At 36.2% G+C, this 21944-nt stretch overlaps 1 protein-coding gene and 1 long non-coding RNA gene across 2 annotated transcripts in view; both read left to right on the forward strand.

Annotated features, from left to right (window-relative positions):
* The window catches only part of LOC126811545 (cadherin-23), a gene marked incomplete at its 5' end in the record, with an annotated part of 28330 nt that extends 22030 nt beyond the window's left edge, over nt 1-6300 (forward strand). Inside the window, 5 exons of the mRNA XM_050537231.2 lie at nt 1497-1583; nt 2434-2502; nt 3964-4030; nt 5037-5161; nt 6249-6300. Coding sequence (XP_050393188.2) covers nt 1497-1583; nt 2434-2502; nt 3964-4030; nt 5037-5161; nt 6249-6300 — 400 coding nt within the window. The remainder of the gene's footprint in view (nt 1-1496; nt 1584-2433; nt 2503-3963; nt 4031-5036; nt 5162-6248) is intronic.
* An 8450-nt stretch (nt 6301-14750) lies between these two features.
* LOC126810362 (uncharacterized) lies at nt 14751-21446 on the forward strand. The gene is made up of 3 exons (XR_007675184.2): nt 14751-15522; nt 19711-19842; nt 20892-21446. It is a non-coding gene; the product is annotated as an uncharacterized LOC126810362 (long non-coding RNA).
* The last annotated feature ends 498 nt before the right edge of the window (nt 21447-21944 follow it).

Consider the following 21944-nt stretch of genomic DNA (forward strand, 5'->3'; position numbering starts at 1 on the left):
AGATTGATATTTAAAGTTTCTCAGAAAAGTACATTGAACATATGCAACCAAACGTAACTATTGTTGGAATTTATGTTTGCGTTTTTGTTGGGTTTTTAGACAAATACTTACAAAACCGAAAAACTTATAATTTATGTGATGCCCTTTCAGTTTTCTACAAAATAAACATAAGGTCCAATATTTCAGTAATAGACAATAATGTCCATTATTTATGTAATATACAACAATATGTAGTTTTATAAGGTTTTAATCAAATTATATATACACTGATTCTTGCGTCCCACAAGGTCTGCACAATTAGACCCTGGAACAATTTATTGGAAAATAATTATTAAAACCTCACAATCTTTTATTGTATTTCAATCGGATTCCCTTTTAGACCCTCCGTCCTGCACTACTGACAAGGGGAAACCACGTCGGAAAATCCCGATGAACTTTCTCGGCCAACACCGGGAGCGAACCCGCGACCTCCAGGCTAGTTAGCCAACGTCCAGCCAACGTCCTGCCCACTTAGCCAACTGGAAATAGGAAAGCTATTGTTATTCATTGTCAGAATTAAAAAATAAATTAGGAAATTAAATAATCACATATTTTACAGTTGTATTAGATATTCAAAAGTGTGTTTAAAGTATAGTTGTGTAGATGACGATAACTACCATTATTATTTTTTTATGTCACCCTAGATGTAATTTTATGTGGTGATCCTAGGCCATGCCACTTACGATGTCACCTATCCGCCGACACCGCACTAAAAAACATATAGGACACTACGGTCCGAATGTGTGACACAATTCTGGTCTCCCTCAGCCGGAAGTATGCCTTTCTACGAACGCCCAATGGTGTCCTGATACACGTAGTCTAGCCCGGGGCTTTTTCAAAGGGGTTAAATGAATAAGTCATAGACTGACCCCTAGATATTACGAGGTACTATGAAACACCACGTACTAATATAGACCTGCGTGCCTAATTTTCTAAGAATTAGCTCATGGGGAGACAGACTCTCTCGTGACTTATTGTGGGAGCACCAGGCATTCTGAGGTGCATGACACCTAATTAACGCAAATTCGTATGTCCACACCAGGCAGCCCCCGGCTACACTGTAGCCTTAAACATCGGTCATCACCCTCGGCTTTGCTCAATTTTGTTTAAAACACATTATCTCCCCGGCCCTAATCCACACCCTGAGTCGTGAGGGTGGGCCTCATAAAGTGGAATAGCCTAGGGCTTGTGTCATCATCTAGATCTGGCAATGAACTCTCTATACTATTGCTTAGTTTATCTGTTTTATTGGTAGGCAGAGAATTTCTAACTTTTGAGGATTGTCCAAACCATTTCAGTTAATTTTAAAATTATTGTTTAAATTATACGTTAACGCGCCCCGTCTAGCCGTTTTGGATTACTAAATAACGTCATGTTTAACTTTCTATTTTAATTACTAGTTGATGGCTGATACCATTTCGTCATTTAGCATTAAAATTTATTTTGATATTTTACAGTGTACTAAGAAATTATACGGGAATTAAATTCGTGGTAGACGAAATATTATCTCACATAGATGATGCTGGAAATGAAGTCGGTTACAAGTAAGTTTATCTAAACAAACAGATCTATAAATTAGATGATATATAAGTATTTAGTTCTCTTTCCGACCAAGTTAATTACAGATAATCAAAATAAAGAGAATCATTGACAGATGTAAAAATATCGACTGCATTTACAAATTAGAGTAAATCGGGACAGATTTAAAGTTGGCGTTACGTATATTTTCCACAAAAGCTGGCGGCTATTAAAGTAACGATGTGCCATTGGCATTTGTCGCTAAACAAGTGATTTCTTGCTATTATATAATAGTTCAAAAATAAATAATGCAAAATTAATATATCCAAAATTACTTTATTCTGAACGACGTTATCGCCGTATGAAGGATTGACAAGATGTGATGTAGATTGTTTTTTATCGTAATAACGGTACTGGGTATTCGAGACTTAGCCTCGTTCGCCATTTTTAAATTAAATCATTACAGTGTTCTTCCTATATTCTACTTATATAATGTATATGTTTTGTAGTTTAGGAGTGACTTCCCAAACTTCCCACTTTAAAATGCTATTGCATTTCAAATGATTTTGAATTTATCCTGATATTACATGTATAAATTATGTCTTTGTAGCTTAGGAGTGACTTATGAAAGATAGGGGTTTTTTGTTTGCAAACTAAATAAGTTGCTTCATTAAATAAAATTTATTATTATTATTATTAAATTTCCGCCATCCGGCAGTCTAGATTGTTGATTATGGGCTTGTCATGTGAATACATGTCTTTATAATAGTTTATATAACTTTAAATGCCAAAATAAAGACCCGCAATAGGCAGATTTAGCTCTTACATGATGTATCTTTAAACAAAACGTATTATATCAATATGAATACCTTTCAGGACAGACCTGTTTGTTCATGGTGTTAAACCAGAAACTGGAAACATTTTAGACTCTACCACTCTAAGAAGGTATGTACACAATCAGTACAGAAAGTAAAAATCGCAACCAATTTAGTAGTCTCGGTCATTCAAGACTCAATTGTCCGGCTATCGTAATTTGAACAAAATAGCATCCATTGCGTATATTGTAAATCGCTGGCGCCATGGCTGTTCAGGCATGCAATTCATACAGTGGCTCATGGAAAATGTTTTTCGCAATGCACCAGTCAACGGTGCATTTTGCATAATTTCAATACAAGGGGAATGTAAATTTTTGCCTCAGCCAAATGAAAGACATACGAAAATCTCATGACATTTGACCTTTGAACTGTCAAGACTACCAATCCAGCAATACCAGGGTCCGTATTCAAAGAATGATAAATGATCGAAAACAAATATATCCTTGACCATTTCGGTGGTGTAACCGTTTACAATATTATTATTATGGCGCTACAACATCAAAGCTGCTAATTAAAACAAATGAGGCCAGCTTCGCTCGGCGAGATTGTCCTCGTTTCAATCTCAGCGCCCATACTTTTAAAATCGCCCTTACCAGCCTGCTGCAACATTGTGTACTCCGGTTAAAAGAAGTCATCATAATCTCACTTAACTTTTAGGTACCTCCCATATAGGTCAATTAAAGTTTAATCACATAAAAACCAACCTGTGTGTCCGGTACAGAAGTTTAAAACTTGCCACTGGAAGTCCAAAATAGTTCAAACCTAGCTATATTTAAACGCCATCTAAAAACCCTGTATTTTGCCCAAACTTTTGAACTTTAATTAAAATGCTTAATTTTCCATTATGTATATTGTAACATGACTATTCCTTTGTATTCTTTTGTTTATTTGTATATACATGTATGTCTTTTTTTATAGTGTTCGATCCCTGCATTGGCCGAGAAATTTCATCGGGATTTTCCGGCGTGGTTTCCCATTGTCAGTGGTTCAGGACGGCGGGCCTGGCAAGGACAGCTGTCTTAGTCATTCGGATGGTACGAAAAACCGAGGACCCGTGTATATATTGCCGTGCACATAAAAGATCACTTGTCAGTTGGAATTCGATTATAATAGTAGGCCATAGTGCAGCTTCCCCGGGAAAAATTTCCCTGAGGGAAATGTATGGCGTGTGCTCGTCTTCTTTAGCCCAGTCGGAGCAGAACAGTAGGACGTTAAACGCCATTTCATTTCATTTCATGTTTTTTATAATCATATTTACATGTGTATTATAAAGCGCCACAGAGCAGTCAGACTGGCTGAATGTTCAGCGCTAAAGAAAATTGCCTTTGAATACCACTTGCTCTTAACTTACAGGAAGTTACGTATATTAAGTGAAATCTAGTAGTTAAGCGACTGGCTTAGACTTAGGTTTCCTTTGAATACGGACCCAGTTGTATATTTTTGCATTTGCTGTAAACAATATACATGTATAACTACGAAAAAAACCAACGGATTCTCACATTTGTTTTTGGTTTTTTTAACTTTCTTGTAGTTTAATAGATAAAGCATCTTCAGAACTTGATGTCATGCGCAGTAAATTTAAAGTACTGCAGGTTGATGTAAGTAATACTTTTAGTCAGCCCTCATAACCCGTGTCGTACACCAGTATAAAAGTGGCGGGAAAACGATTTTTGAAATATATTCAGATTTTTTTCTCCAGTACATTATAAGACAAATGGTGCCTCATGTATTTGTCCCCCTAACAGTGTAGATTTTACATGCCGACATATTAAAGATGCACTATGCAAGATTTGGATAAAGAGCTGATCGTTCTTTCTATAACAGTGCAAAAATCGATAATGGAAAATATTGAAAATATCATTCAAATTACTTTATTCTGAGCCAAGTTATGGCTGTTTGAAGGTATAGCGTGGATTGTTTATTATTGTAGTAACGATACTGGACAACGATTATCCATTTTATAGTTAAATCATAAAGCGATTTATTAAATCGCTGATTGTCAACTCTTTTTTTAAAGGGGTGGGGGGGGGTCAAGTGGCTGAATGGTGAAGACATAGTACATTCCGTCGTGTAAATAAAGCCGTTATTAATAATTACATTGGTGACAGCGTGCGAAGGTTGGGTGGCCGCGTGGATTAACGCGTATCCCTGAGATCATAAGGTCTGTCATTGAGTCAAGGGACGTGGTTTTGATTCCCAGTTTGTATGTGACAAGGACTAGGGTCGCCTGCCTAACTTCGTCAGTATTCTCCGGGTCTTCTGCCCCCCCACCCCCGTCCGCCCACCCACTCACACTGCTATAAAACCCTATGCGCAAGCGAATTATTGAAATAAAATTTAACCATACATTTGTCTATTTGAATCACAATGAATATATATTCGATTGTATTGATATGGGAATTCTTATTGCGGTATATTTTTATAATTTTATGTATAATGTAACAGCGCTGAAGAGCAACTGTAAATATGTATGCACTATAAAATTATTATTAATATTACTAGTTTTAGTATAAGTATTATTTAGCTATGATTTGATCAGGAGAAAGTCTTTTTGCATAGGTGTGACGCAATGTAACGGTTGATTTTTTAATTTTCTGTTTTCAGAATGTTCTGAAGGAAGAACTGAAAGCTGATGACACGAAGAAAGAATATATTTTAATAGCTGTTGTTATATGTTTGGCACTTGTCCTCGTTATAACCATACTTGGATTCATGAGTAACTTTAACAGGTATTGTCTCACCAGGGGGTGGTGGGTTGGGGTGGGGCTTAAAGAGAGAGAGGGAGAGAGAGAGAGAGAGAGAGAGAGAGAGAGAGAGGGGGGGGGGGTGTTAACGTCCAGTCGACACAAACTAGGTCATCTCGGGACCAACACATGGTTCAATTTTATTTCAATAATTCGCTTGCGCGTAGGGGTCTTTAGCAATCTGATTAAAATACAGATCTATATTTCGTTTCGTTTTTTTTTTACTTTCAATGGCCTACACTACATGAAGATCTGACCGGTTGTAAAGATAGGTTGCGTCAGAGGTCATACGAGCGGCTTTTGACCCTATGACGTCAGACATGTGATTAACCAATCAGCATTGATATTACTAGTGGATTACCCACAGTTCCGTGCAAAACACCCATAAAGCTCGCCGTAACAGACCGTTTCATTGGCTAAGCCCTCACACCATTCAGAAAACGTCAATGATAACAACTCTTCCAGATCCTAGTGTAGTAAAGACAAGTAAAACGAAATTTTAAACTATAAAAACGAAACGAAATAGGATCAGATTGGGTCTGTAGCAGTTGGGGGAAACCGGAGGACTCGAAGAAAACCCACGAGTGGCTAAGTGGGTAAGACACTAGCTTGGAGGTCGAGAAAGTTCATCCAGATTTTCCGGCGTGGTTTTTCCCTTGTCAGTGATGCAGAATGGAGGGCCTGACAAGGACAGCTGTCTAGTCGTTCGGATGGGACGAAAAACCGAGGTCCCGTGTACACATTGGCGTGCACGTAAAAGATCCCTTGGCAGTTGAAATTCGATATAAGAGTAGGCCGCAGTGCCGCTGCCCGGGCAAAATTTCCCTCATAGCACACTGTATGGCGTATGCCCGTCTTCATTAGCCCAGTTTAGGAGCGGAACAGTAGGACGTTAAACCCCAATTTCATTTCAGAAAACCCACGAGGTTGGACAACCGGGAAATCGAAACCCCGCCAGTTGACTCAATGACAGACCGTATGATACAGCTCGCGCGTGCTAACCATTCGGCCAGATTTAATCTCTATACTATTATTATTCAAATCAAATCACTTTCCTTGATGTTTACTTCAGATTTAAAAGAAAATTAAAAGCTGCTGCTATTAATGTCCACAATAAAGGTTAGTATCAATTTTATCATTAAAGTTAACCGACATAAACTTGCTACATGATAGTCTGGCTTACAAAATTGTTTACATTATAAACATTTTATGTCTGATATATAATTATTTTTGCGTGTATAATTTACGGTTTACAAGCAACAGAATATTCATCTCAATGATTATCTTTCGTCAGCATCTTTACATTTGTCCCAAAGGATTATTTTCTGCTCAAAATTCATAGTTATCAATTTTTACATAACATTAGCTTTAAAGATAAAATATAGTTTTATCTCACAGTTGTGTACTTAAATAAAATATAGTTTAAATTCACTGTATTATACTGATATAAAATATAGCCTTAACCCAAAGTATTATACTGAAATAAAATATAGCTTTAACTCACAGTAGTATACTGAAATAAAATATAGCTTTAACTCGCAGTAATATACTGAAATAAATATAGCTTTAATCCACAGTAGTACATTGTATACTGAACTAAAATATAGCTTTAACTCGCAGCAGTATACCGACCAATCTGATTAAAACACAGATCCTATTTCGTTTCGTTTTTATAGTTCAAAATTTCGTTTAACTTGTCTTTACGTAGGCCATAGAAAGTATAAAAAAACGAAATGCTATATAGATCTGTATTTTAATCAGATTGTATACCGATATAAAATAAAGCTTTAACCCACGGAAATAAATAAAATATAGCTTTAACTCGCATTAGTATACTGATATAAAATATAGCTTTAATTCATAGTAGTATACTGATATAAAATATAGTTTTACCTCACAGTAGTATACTGATAAAAAAAATATAGCTTTAACCCACAATAGTATAGTGAAATAAAATATAGCTTTAACTTTCAGTAGTATACTGAAATAATATAGCCTTAACTCATAGTAGTATACTGATATAAAATATAGCTTTAACTCAGAGTAGTATACTGATATAAAATATAGCTTTAACTCGCAGTATTATACTGAAATAAAATGATTGGCTATTTTCAGGTAAAGACAGTACAGATTCGAATCCTTTATATCAGAAGACATATAGAACGTAAGTATTATGATATGATTTATTTTTATGATCTAAATACATACTAGAAACATATTTTGATATCTCCTTGTCATGCAGTTTGACAGTTTAATTTCGTAAACGATATTTCGGTTACGTTGTAATAAGACACTGAAAGATATTTCCTTTACATTGTTATCTCTTCACTGAGGTTTTAAGTATAGCAATTAATTATAAATTATAGCAATATTTTGATATCTGGACGTCTATGTTTATCTGAAGGTAAATTAATGTTTTCAGATTAAATTATTTTATTCTCAACACGTATATGAATTCAAGGCCTTTCCGGTCTCCTTTAGACCCACATCTTCAATCACATGTCTTGTTATTGCTGTCAATACCCCATTTTTTTTTTTTTTTTACCGAATTTGAGTATCCTAGTAATATAACGTCTAGATAGCCGACGGGAAGAATTCTAAAACTGAATGGTAACGATATCCTCGATAAAAACCACTATTTTTAATTCCGTCATTAAATTATAGAGTTTTTGTTTTCAATCAAATTAAACTAAGGGGTTAGTTTTGTGTCGTACATTCGATCAAGAAAGTTGAATGCCTTTGAAAACATCATAATAAAACCTTGACCTTGGTTACCTGGTCAAACAAATGTCTTGATAATCGGATAATCGGAATTTAAAAAAAAAATGAAATTGGGTTTAACGTCCTACTTTTGTAACATAGAATCAAAGGACCTACTGATAACGATGACTGTAGATTTGACTTCTTTATTTCAACAATGCAGGAACATACATTAAAAGTCATTATATCTCTAATTTTAACAACCATTACAGCACACAGGAACATAACATATCATAACAGATTGTAATCTTTACGGCCATCGTCCTAATTCATGTCTGCCTCCACTGTCACATGCAGGCGTTCTGTCTTGTACAGTGGTCGGTCTGGTTTTCCGAGTTATGCTCCTACCTGATATCAGTTATAACGAAATGAAATGAAATGAAATGGGGTTTAACGTCCTACTGTTCTGCTCCTAACCTGGGCTAATGAAGACGGGCATACGCCATACAGTGTGCTATGAGGGAAATTTTGCCCGGGCAGCGGCACTATCGCCTACTCTTATATCGAATTCCAACTGCCAAGGGATCTTTTACGTGCATTCCAATGTATACACGGGACCTCGGTTTTTCGTCTCATCCGAATGACTAGACAGCTGCCCTTGTCAGGCCCTCCGCCCTGCATCACTGACAAGGGGAAACCACGCCGGAAAATCTGGATGAACTTTCTTGGCCAATGCAGGGATCGAACACCCGACCTCCAGGCTAGCGAGCCAGCGTCTTTCCCACTTAGCCACGTGATCCCCGATATCAGTTATAACGGTCAAGGTGTTATCAACAAACTTATTAGTATTTAACAGCCATTCACAGGTTATAATAAATATATATTGGTAGCCTTCATTTAACGGGCAATCATATAATATTATCTAATAATATGAGGAGATAGTGACCAATTACTTAACTTAATTAATGCATGTGTAACACAGACAAATACTTATTGTATCTCCAACTCACTCTAGCTTAATATTATGTAATAGTTTCCCTCTCCATCTGGGTTAATGAAGACGGGCACGCGCCATGCATTGTGATGTTGTGCCACGGTCTACTCTTATTCCATCTTTCCAGGGTTCTTTAACGTACACGCCAATGTGTTCACTGGACCTCGTTTTTTAATACCATTAGAAGACTATAGTAAGCACTATTTCTTGCAAAGGACATCTGTCCTGTATCCCTGACAGGGGGCAACCACGCCGACAAAAAATCTAATTGGATTATCGAATCCTTTCAAAGATTTCGCTGAATTGTCTGTATTGGGAGTTTTGAATGGTCGGTTGAAATGAAATCGACATTACATGTGTGGAAGTAACAGACGAAAAATAAGATGGGGCAAAATGTTGATACTAGTCTAATTTGACTGGATATTTATTTTATTTCAGGGATAATCCAATTTTTGAAAAGGATATTGATATGGAACCCTCGAATGATAATACCAGGTACACAAACAAAACCACTATATATAAAAATAATCTTTCCAAAAACTTGCACAATTGGATCTACACCTATATGAATATAATGGAATGAAATTAGGTTAGGCGTCCCCAGAGCTCTTTACTTATTTTGACTCTAATAAATGAGTATTTGTTTATTTATCACTTATAACTTTGTCGAATTTTGTCAGTATCCTTGTGTTAACTAACTCTACGTGATCAATCAATCTGATTAAAACACAGATCCAATTTCGTTTCGTTTTTTATAGTTCAAAATTCCCCGTTACTTGTGGAGACGATCGAAAGTATAAAAAACGATACGAAATATAGATCTGCATTTTAAATCATATTACGTTATCAATATATAAAAGGTGGGATTTAACAACACTATAAATTTCAAAATTACAAACGTATATACAAATATAGTTATAAGATTGGGTGTTAAACATGTTATTACTTCGTTCGTGTGGCAATGATAATACAGATGTACAATAGCTTTAAGATTCGATGTTTAATACCATATTTCTTAGATCCAGGCTTAGTTCGTTCAATGTGCAGAACTATTCGCTTGTTTTAGAGTTGTTAACTAGATGTTTGTTTTTATTGTAATATAACCGATCTGTACATATTTTATTTACAGTTATGTAAGCGATTCTATTGACGCCAATGAAGTATATGCTAAAGTTAAAGGTACACATGAAACTGGTGAAGAAGAAGTGACCCTTGATCTGTATGATGAATTAGATAATGGAGTATCTCCAGTTTACTCTTCTGTATTTTTAAACGCAGCTTTACGACAACACGAAAAAGAGAAATTGGCCAAACCTGGTCAGCCAAATCGAACTGTACATTTAAATATGACTAGAGATGTCAATCTTGCTGATCTGGAATCAACAGAAATTTAAACGTAAAAACATATAACAGAATCATAGTTTGCTTTCTTTTTGTTTCTATTGATGAAAAGAAAAATTACCGCCAGATTTTATAGCTTTAAATCAATATTGAAAACTGAACTTCATCGGCGCTCATGATTTTAAGGCTACGACAATTTAGCGTTTAGTATAAGAGCATACACTATTAAAAGTAGGCCTACTTTTACTGAGACTATCATAATACAACCATATGTAGACCTACTTGTATTGAAACTATAATAATGCAACCAAATGTAGATCTACTTGTATTGAGATTATAATAAAACAACCAAGTGTAGGCCTACTTTTATTAAAACTATAATGATACAAACAAAATTACGTTATTGTAAAATATTTTGATCAATAGATGAATATACAAAACGATTATTTCTAACTGATGTTATGGTTATTATATGTTTATGTTGGTTTCTATAGATTTCACGCAGCCATCTTTATTTCTCATGGACAAATACAGTATTAATAACTGTGCCGTCTTTTTCGTCAAATCCTGCCCTTTCTACCCAAAGGTCTTTCTGTACTCATATGTGCTTCTCATTAAAATAATGCATATTTTTGACTCTCGTCAAAGGAGCATATTTCGCTAATTACCGTGTACATAACCGAGACTTTCTCGCACGTTTTCTGTATATTCATTAATGCACACTATCAGGGTTATTTGTCGAATTCCCATTGGCCTGCGGTAATACATTCAATTAAACAAATTACGATGGTCTGGTAGACGCTAAAGTTTCATTCTGAATAGAAAACATGTACCTTCTATCGTTCTTTTTGGCAAAAACATTACAGGTCTGTCGAATTTTCATTTGAAATTGTCTTAATGCATTTTCGTGCATCGAGAACGTTGTTAATAGTTGAACCTCTACAGCCATGTGTGCAATACAAGTTCAACAGGAGCAACCAAGACATAAATTGTAAATCTAAACATTGATGTAAATAGTAGAACATACCAAAATAAGTACCTACATGTCAATCCGCGATACGATTTAGTAATCTGTGTTCCGGGTTTGCCTCTGCTGTCACGGTTGCCGGTAATAGGGCTTGGGTACAACACGGACCTTATAATACATAAGGCCCATGGGTACAATTTTCATCTCAACCGATTGGCTCCGGCGTTATGTTTGCTATATGCGTTACATTATGTAAGATATAAAGAGCTGGTCGTTCTGTCTATACTAATTACAAAATAGATAATAAATATATAGAATATTTCAGTCAAACTACATTATTCAGTTTTGACAACAAATAGCCATAAACAGTCACAGACGATGCCGAGAATTGCCGATCGCCTGCAACAGGCAGATCGACATAATGCCAATTAATACGGGGTTTACGACGGCTTTAACCTTGATACAACAAAACATCTGAGTTGCTAAATATATTTCCAAATGCAGGATTTTTGATAACAGATACGGGTTATTTAATCAGATGATAGATGCCACTATATTTAGCCTTCCATAACAAACTCACTGTACAACAGAACGCTTAAAAAAAACATTGCCATGACACTGTAACGGCGACAGCCAATTTTCGTACACCGACGAAACTTCCCCCAATAAAAAATCACATATTGTGCGCTATCACTGACAGATACTCTTTGGTGTGTGCAGATCATTTGGAGGCAGACCGCCATTAATTTCCATTTGACTTTAATGTTAATTCTGGTCTCTTTGTCCGTCTGAACACTCTCCACCACAGACGGAACACCATCTAGTCATGGCATGTCTTGTTTCAAACTTTATGAGGTTGGCCATAGAAAGGGTTTTACATATCACTACATTTTATGTACATATACGATTTATTTTCCATTGTCAGCATTACCTTACAGATAATAAATAAAGAAATAAATGCTTAGATTTTCCTCTTTTTTTCTTCACTATATCGAATGATAGCGTTGTAGTACACTGGAAAGTCCCCAGTGGTCGTCACAATTGAGCAACCAAATCCTCCGTTCTAGTGTGTATCTAAACATACTGCAAGTAAGGAGAAGTACTTTTCGAACTTTTCTAGGGGAGGGTATCTGGCGACCTGTCCCTCAATCCGCCTCTGGTCAGGCTCCGTCGGCTTATGACCAGAGGCAAGGCTGTGAGAAATAATACATATCCGTTGATTAAATAACGAAACAAAACTCAGGCAAGAAGCTCCTTGGGATTATCTAGATGGTTTGATTTGCATTAAAGATACTGTCTCAGATATATTTGTGTGAAAACCTCATAGAAACCGTCATCCTGTAACTTCCTGAAACATGCCTGATTGCACTTATCACTTACTTGAAGGGCTTACGTGTAGCTAACAATAAATATAAGGAGTGACATGGGAACCCGGTCGACTGGGTTGGAAATGAAATGAAATGGGGTTTAACGTCCGACCAGTTTTAACATGTGGTCCTCAAAAAGCATAATTTGCCAACCTACATAATTCGAGCGACATTTTTGAGGTATGTACTCATCTAATTCATCACATCACTGGTTACTTGACGCCTTTACAAAGGATGTTTCGGGGTTTGAAGAAAATCTAACAGACAGAAAATATTTGGGGCTTACCATAAAAACTTCACTCATCAACAATGGAAGTCTGACTATGTTTGATTTTTGAGGATATAACCATTTGGACATGTATTTTTAAATTGCTGAAAATATGACCGGCTATGATTATCAAGGGAGTTAACTCTTAGTGACAAAACGAGTTGTGGTTCTTGGTTGCATTTTCAAACTTTTCTCTGTAACGAATACTTATTCGGGATTCTTCGGCTTTTTAACGTACGTACAAATAACGATAGAATTTAATGTTTGTACGCATGGGCAGCCCTTAATTTTGAACACGAGAGAGAAATGAAACTAAACAATCCAAATATCAATTACATTTATCAGATACATTTTCGGCTGATTTTTATAAATGCACTAGACCAAAACTTTCGAATAACGGAAAAAATTCGTAGTTTACCATATAAACGCAATATGCAGAAAGTTCTTCCGTACTCATATTGTAGATGTTAAATATCCTTTATAACAATCATATTATGTTTCTAATAATTATCACAGCCAAACATGACACACACACTAAAAGATTAGAATTCGAGCGCTATGGCCAGTTCCGTAATTTTACTTTAACATACAAGTCTGGTTAATACATTTCGTTCAGTTAATTTCCGGTCTCAATATTTTTGCGTATTCTGAAGCTAGCATTAACGTAACTTTTAAACTCACTAAGGTGGCAACTAAACAACACAAGGTTTTATGGTTAAATAAAAGTAAATTTCACAGTCTTATAGTGTCGATAAGTTGCTGCGAGAGTGAGTTTAAAAGATATGAAAAGCGACAAACTACACGAATTGACTCTGAACCGAGAACCGTTACATTATATACGTCATTGGACAATCAGCTAAATAAGAAATAAAATCGCCGACTTTGCTCATTTACCTTGTGGCGATTACACACATGAAACAGGCTGATAAGAATGTCAGTTTTTTTAGCACAAATATTTGAGAACTGTGAACCACTCTACTTTAGATTCACTTGAAAGTTTTCAGACCACGGTAAATACTAATAATCACTACATAAATATACTAGAAAATGACAGGAAACAACAATTGCCCCCATCCCACCCCATAACACACTCACACACACAGATTTAGCTCTTGCATAATGTATGTTTAAAGTCTGACATCCCGCGCAGCGCCACTGAATATAAGTTGTACAGAATCTCATATTATTTTTACCTGTAACTATTTTCTTTCAGAGGATTCTACATTGTTTTGATTGCTGATTGGCCATGCAACCTGTGGACATCCTCATTTTACTGTACTTAGTTTAATCTTGGTTTATGTGATTTAGTCAGTAATGAACTTACCTGGTTTGTGACGATGGAAGTTCAACCGCATTTTCTCCCTAGATCTTTGCCTTCTGTTAGTAATACAAAATCAACCAATGACCTACTTCCGACCATCTCTGAACGGTAAATCACGCGTGAGAACTTAACAATGAAAGGGAAAAAACGAAACGAAATATTAATAATATAGTTATGTAAGGACTATATACATTCAATTTTTGATTGATACAAACTAAAAAGAAAAAAAAAGAGATCACTGTTATGGTTTTCGTACAACGAATAATATCCACGCGTGATATAGAGTAACCCTTAATTTGACCTCCAAATATTTACCCTCATTTAGATATAATTCACTATGATTGCACTCGTTATCCGAATTCCAGTCATCGTAGCTGCTGAAACGCCATTTAAATTTAATATTGGTATGATATTAGATGAATATTTTAGTATTTATTTTGGAATTCCAGTCATCGTAGCTGCTGAAAAGCATTTAAATTTAATATCGGTATATTAGATGAATATTTTAGTATTTATTATGGAATTAATTACGGATATAGCGATTAATTATGTTGACGAACCTGGTGATAATGATGATAGATACTTATTATTATGATGGTCATATTATCGGTGAATTAGACAAATTGTGATAATCAATAATGGCACTGTGTCGATCAGTATTTGTGGTAGTTGTTATTTTCGCATTTGTACTGCAATGAAAGTGATATCTGTTCATTTTTTAGGACAAAGTTAAACTATTTTAAGTGCTTAGTAGCATTACCCTTCGACAAGATATCGTGAAAAGACAGAGAAATTCGATTAAAAAAGGGTTGCAAATAACGAAAACGGGTGGAGAATTACTCTCTGCCACCCGGGTGGCCAATATCCTCTGCCATCATTTAAAGCAACAATATTATTAATTTATGGAAACCAACTACGTCAGACTTTAAATGGAGTTAAAACATACTATAATTTGGTCATCCTCCTATTGAATCGTGTTAACCTCCATATTTCTCAAATACAATCTGTGTAATTTATAGCTACATAAAGATTCCTTATGTGGATTATTATGAGGCGTAATTGATCAACAACAATAGCAATCTAAATATTGCTATACCTACTGCGTAGACTTTATATTAAGTAAAAAAGGAAAGGTGGATCATTATATTTTATGCCAGATAATATTTCTGTCTTTACGTGATTGTCTGTGGGCGAGAAGAAAGGATAAAAGACGCTGTTCTGATTGTAACCGCCAATTTCAACCTCCGAGTTACGAGTTTTATATAAGTATATGGTTTATTCGAAATTGTTCAGCTTCAAGATGAAAGTGAACACTTTGACGGGTCTGGGTTTACTTCAAATAACATTAACTTTACTGGTAGTAGTCAGTAGTGAAAAGAGATTAAGGGGTAAGTTGTTTTTGTTTTGTTTTTTTATTGTGGTTTTTCCTATCTTGATTTAGTTATGTTTTGGGGAACCGATATCAGTTTATTATTTTAAATCGTGTTTCTGGATGTCGATTTTGGGGTTGTTTTCAGTTTTCTGGGTTATCAATACTTCTGCTAAAAGCCATAGACTGGTGCGGGCCTTCCGAGCATCATTAATACTTCGTTTCGGTTTAATCAGGTGAAACGTGCGGGTGTCATTTGACTTCATCTCTTTCACTCCAGTTTCCATAAAAACGGAAATTAGTCCATGATTATAAGGCAACTATAGTATTATCTTGGAGGTCAGTATAAACGCTGCCATGACGTTATTTTATGACATTTATTTTATTGATGAGAGTTTGTTAGGCGGTGTCAGGTCACTAAAAGGCATGACAACAGAGACGTTTCTGTATTTAATATGAGGTATGGATATTCCTTGTTGAACGAGCGCCTTATGATAGGTTGTATCTATGACTGCACTCCACTAAGACTTAATTAACTGTTAGATATCAAATCATTATATATATTGCAATCTCAGAAATTGTGTTTGATAATGACAATATGGAGGACACTGACAAAAGAACGTTTGTTTAAAAGTATACAAATGCCAAAAAATGAAGCGATAATTGCATTTTTAAAATAGGCCAATGTTAAAATAAAGCCTTCAAATAGATGGCGGCTATACACAGTCTTACCTTGTTACAGAATAATCCTATTAATCCTTTAGTTCACTAGTGTTTGATTTTGAAAGCTTCATTTTAGCCGTCATAATAAATGACGTCATTTATCAAAACAAGGGAGGTAATTTTGCTTCAGTTAAACAAATAACATTATCTTTTTCTGTGTGGGCGAGTAGAAAATATTTCATTTTTTATGTGAATGTTTTAAGTGCTAGAATGAATCCTATGATTGTATAAAGGTGGTTTGGCAACCCATTAAGCAACATATATAAAAATTCTTGTTTTCACTTCCTTAGAAGGGTAAGTGAGTAAGACGCTGGATTTCTAGCGTGGAGGTCACGGTTTCGCTCCCTGCGTTGGCCGAGTGAATTCATCGGAATTTCCAGCGTGGTTCCCCCTTGTCTGTGGTGCAGGAAAGAGCGACTGGCAAGGGACAAAGTATAGTCGTTCGGATGGAACGAAAATCCGAGGTCCGTAAAAGATCCCTCATAACATTTGATATTCGATAAAACAGTAGGCCGTAGCGCCGCTGTCCGGGCAAAATTCCCGCCCTCATTAGCCCAGTCGGAGCAGAACATTGGGACGTTAAACCCCATTTTATTTCTTTCTTAGAAAATATGAAATTATCGCTTTAAAGCTTCAGCTCAAATTATTATGTCATTTGGAAATGACTACGTAACTCTTATAGAGCGTTTGTCTACAATTTTATCATTTTTTAACCTGATAATACCGACTATTTGATACCTTTTGCAAACTTTACAAGAGGTAAAAGAAATCACAATAGACTGCAAAATTCAATTTTTCGTGGTTGGGTCTCTCCACTGCTAAAAGACACCAACGCCAAGCGAATTATTGAAATAAAATTGAACCATATGTTAGTCCCGAAATGACCTAGTTTGTGTCAAGTAGACGCTAACACACCCCAACTGTGGCGGTATATTAGATTCAAAATTCTATAATCCAATTTCTTTATTTGATTTGTTTAGCGTAAATTTTGATTCTATTTCATTTTATTTCTATTATTAAGGCGAACAATGTCTTCTCCATTGAAGCTTTACATCTTTAGTGGAGCGGCTTGGTGAAATTTATGTTCACATCTGGCAGAAAGGCTGAAATTTGGCACAAACATAGCCTAACACCTACTAATCATAAAACAAGCAGGAGGCAACAGTTCCTCAAAGTGCATCCTGCTTTTTTGGGACAAAAATGCAAAAATTGTGTTTTTCACGTAAATAAATTTTTAAAAATTGTTCACATCTGGCAGAAAGGCTGAAATTTGGCACAAACATAGCCTAACACCTACTTATCCTAAAACAAGCAGGAGGCAACACTTCCTGAAAGTGCATCCTGCTTTTTTTGGGACAAAAATGCAAAAATTGTGATTTTTACGTAAATCTATTTTTAATTTTTTTTTATCAAGGCTTAAGACACCTAATGAAGACCAATTATGAAAATTATTAATTTAGGGATTATTATTAGGCACTGAGGAAGTAAATAAGTGATGTTACTCACCACAAGTGCTTGATTTTACTGTGCACATTCTCCAGAACAGGAACACAGGTGTGTGCACCGAAGACCTGCTTTGCAACATCTACACTGTCCACTGCAGTTGGTCTTGCATCCACATTTGATCAGTATTTAGGAACCCATGATGTCTCTTCACGAGTCCAACCCCAATCCGATGGGCAAGGAATGACTGGGTGTTTGTCGAGAGTTTGTCCCCATATGTGGCCACTCTGGGAGGCTGCTCTTTTGGCATGCTGGATCAATGCGTCCTGAGTTGGTGGAATGTTTTCAATATTCCTATCACCTTGGGTGAACGGACTCATGCGTGCCTCATTCACAGTGAGTATGGCCAAAGTGTGTTTGTACATGGCCACAGTAAATCGCTCTAGCTGACACATTACTGCCTGAACATAGAACAAATTTATCTCCCACTTGCTGTGGTTAATTATGACTGTAGGTTGTAATTATGTTCTGTGAATAGCCACGTTCTATTATGATCTTCCATATGAAAAAGAACAAATACATAATAATATATGAAAATGTCATGTTTTAAAAATGGCTTTATTGACTCTTATCTACGTTCTGTCTTACGTGGTTTTGAAACTGCAGTCATTTTTGCTCTAGAGTGTGTTTTTATTTTATATAATCTGGTTTGGGAACGAGATATTTCAGTGGAAGTGCAAGTCGTTGGGTAATTAAGCCGGTGAAAAGCAATCTAATTATATTAAAATATTGAATAATTATTGTTCATTCATTAAAGTATTATATAAACTGTAGCTAAAACGGTTGACAGCAGGGTTGTGTACTTGCACTGTGTACCATAGTAACCTTTACCCGACAACATTGTAATTCATATGGGAAATAATAATATGTCACCTACCTTGTCACTAACGAGAAAATATAGGATATAGTACACTGACTTCCATATTGAGTAAATCGACGATTCGCGCAAGATTTGGAGCCAAAATCAGCCTCGGTGAAAACAGTTTGCAGTTCTGGTCGTGCATTGCTGAAACTATTTCAGATTAAATAAAAGAAAATATAATGTCAACTAGAAAATCTACATATTAGGCTAGCCTTATTTCCCAAATATTTCACGGCATTATTACGACTATCATGGGAATCGTTCACTCTGCGAATCATTTCTCATTGATTGTTTCGATTCAATATTAGACGAACGGGATTTGTGTGTTACTTTTCACTTCCCCATTGACATTTTGCCTCGTGCATTCAGGCCCGTAGTTAGTGGGGGGGGGATTGGGTGCGCCAATTTTTCCAGGGGAGACAGCTTACCCTCTTGCCCCACCCCCCACCCCCGCTAGCTATGTGCATTCAGACCCGTAGTTAGTGGGGGGAGAGGTGGGTGCGTCAATTTTTCCAGGGGAGACAGCTGACCCTCTTGCCCCCCCCCCGCTAGCTACGGGCCTGGCATCAACCCGCAACCACCCCACCCCCAACCCGACTGTAATGTCCAAGAATGTGGATGATACTGAGTTTGAACTTTACGCCCTTTTAGTTTCCCAGTGTTGCTGCCCGGTGGCCACAAACCCCAGTCACTTTCGCCTACGCTGCAAAAGGTACATACATAATAATAAACTTTAAACACGTTTTATAGATATATGAAATTCAAAACAAAATGACAAAGAGCAAATGCGGGCGCAAGAAAATGAAATGTTGACAGCCAGACACTATGAGGTTGTTTTGCTACATTAAATGATAGGAACCAGATTTTGTGTCATGAATTTCAACTAAAACGTAACTGCTATTCCATCGAGAAGTGCCCCATGTGTTATTGGATGATTTTTATAAACAATTCGGTTCTACTAATCGCCGACAGGGCTAGTGGTTTGTTTAGTCAATGGGGTTAAATTTGCTGTAGTGCCCACTGGTTTCTATTTATATCCAGACTGTCTGTTTACAGATATGCAAATATCCCACTAGTTGAACACATTATTTATGTTCCATGTTTATTTTTGTCTTTCAGCAACCACATTAAATTGTGTACAGTGTAATTCTATGTTTGATCCAAGTTGTGATTATAATTATATAAAAGAACCAACACCCTGTGCCCCGACTGATCACTATTGTTCCATGTTTGTCGTGCTAGTTCAAGGAGGTAAATAAACATCTCATCATTATGGATAACATCTGCATTCCCTTTCGGGAGATCGGTGGCCCAGTGAGTAAGACGTTGGCTCTCTATCTTGGAGATCCCGTTTTAGAATCCGGTGTTGGCCGAGAAACTTCATGGGGATTTTCCGACGTGCCCCCCTCCCCCTCCCCCGTCAGCGGTGCACGACGGGGGCCTGGTAATCGACACGTTGGCTTGTACGTAAATAACCCTTGGTAGTTGGAATTCGATATAAGAGTAGGCTGTTGCGCCGCTGTCCGGGAATCCTTTTTCGCATAGCACACTGTATGGTGTATGCCCGTCTTCGTTAGCCCAGTTGTATGCCGTTAAACCCCATTTCATCATGTTATTCCCTTCCATGCCAACAAAAACAAGATCGTGCTTGCTAATAGAGAGAAATATTTCTTTATACCTAACCGTCATATTAACTTTTAGTTGACATATCTGGAGAGTAAGGAGTCAATGACGTCATGAAACAAGAAGAAATCTGGAATGTCGAAGCATTGGCATAAATTATATGAAATGTGATGTTGCCAAGGCGTTATCGTAAACTGGTTGGTCAATGTGGTTTAGCATTCATTCCTAAAGGGTACTGTAGTCAATACCGTGCGTGTCAAAGCGCAAAAAAAAGAATCTGATTTTACTGCCTTGGATCTTGTTTATTACAAATTTAACGTCCTGGGCCCTGTTTCTCGAAATCTTAACTAAAGATAAAATCCAAATTTTAGTAGAGACTTCAATTCTGATTGGCTAAGCCCTAAAACCAATCTAATATTATCCAATCAAATTACTAAAATTTGGATTTTATCTTAGTTAAAATTTCGTGAAACAGGCCCCAGTACATAAGGTCCGCGGATTTAGCCCGCTTTTATTCCTATATACGCAACTGGTGTCATGACAACACTACGCGGATTTAATCCGCTATTATTCCCATATACGCAACTGGTGTCATGACAACACTACCCAGAGAACCCACTAAATAAAATACATGTTTTGTGAAATATATTCAAACGTATTTATATTGTATATTTTAGATCGTGCAGTTGTTAAACGATGTAACACTGATGCTTATACAGGCTGTGTCATCAGACGAGTTGGAAGTGTCAACGCCACTGTGTGTTATGAAACTTGTGATTTTGATGGTTGCAACAACAGCAATCTTATGAACAGAATATTTTAAGCACAACGATTTTCATTGGTATAAATTTATATGTAAACATGAGAAATAAGTCATTATGTTACCATAATACATTCTTTCGGAATACATTCCATTTTTAACGCCGATCTTAATAAAACTAAAATTAATCATGTCAGTCAATTGGCCAACTCAAATCATTTCGAAACATTTTCTAACTCTTCAGAATACATCTTTATTCCAGCGAGCTTCTTGCTATATATTTTTATTGTCTCAAATTGAAGAACTCAGGATATGGAAACAAAAACAGCTCGTTTATTTTTACTTAGATATTTCTTCATTATATCATGTTTCCTGTACCGTTACATCTGTGGGCATTATAGGGATTCGTAGAGAGGAGATCTATATGTACGTGTACGATTACCATATGTAATTTATAAATACCTATTTTTGATTATTTAATAAAATATATAGGCTAAAATTTAGTCTAATAATTCAATTGATAATAAATCTGTCTTTTTGTACTAGCCTAGTAATATCACTCTGTCGGGTATGTTAATATTCAGTAGATGTAACTTGGTTTATGTGCTACAGTTGACCCCGAGAACGTCACCAGAGAAGATTTTTTTAAATGTAGGTTAAGACACAATGAAATCCAATGCCTTCTGGTCGGTTACCATTTATCAGATCAGAATGCAACTCAAGTCACTAGAAACAAGAACCGATTTGGAGCACTTAAGCATATATGTACCGAACAAAAATACCAATCCGTTGAACCATCTCAATCCTGATGATAACTAAAGATATATTGCTGAAATATATTTAATAGTTAGTACAGGGGTGGGGTGGGGGCACACCACACACAAACAATTACACAAGACAAGTTTACTGACAGGAAAAAATATACAGACGCCGCAAACGCACATATCAGATCGGGTGAATGAGTCCGGTG

Source organism: Patella vulgata, chromosome 2 (genome assembly GCF_932274485.2).
Source record: "Patella vulgata chromosome 2, xgPatVulg1.2, whole genome shotgun sequence".
NCBI classification, from domain to species: Eukaryota; Metazoa; Mollusca; class Gastropoda; family Patellidae; genus Patella; species Patella vulgata.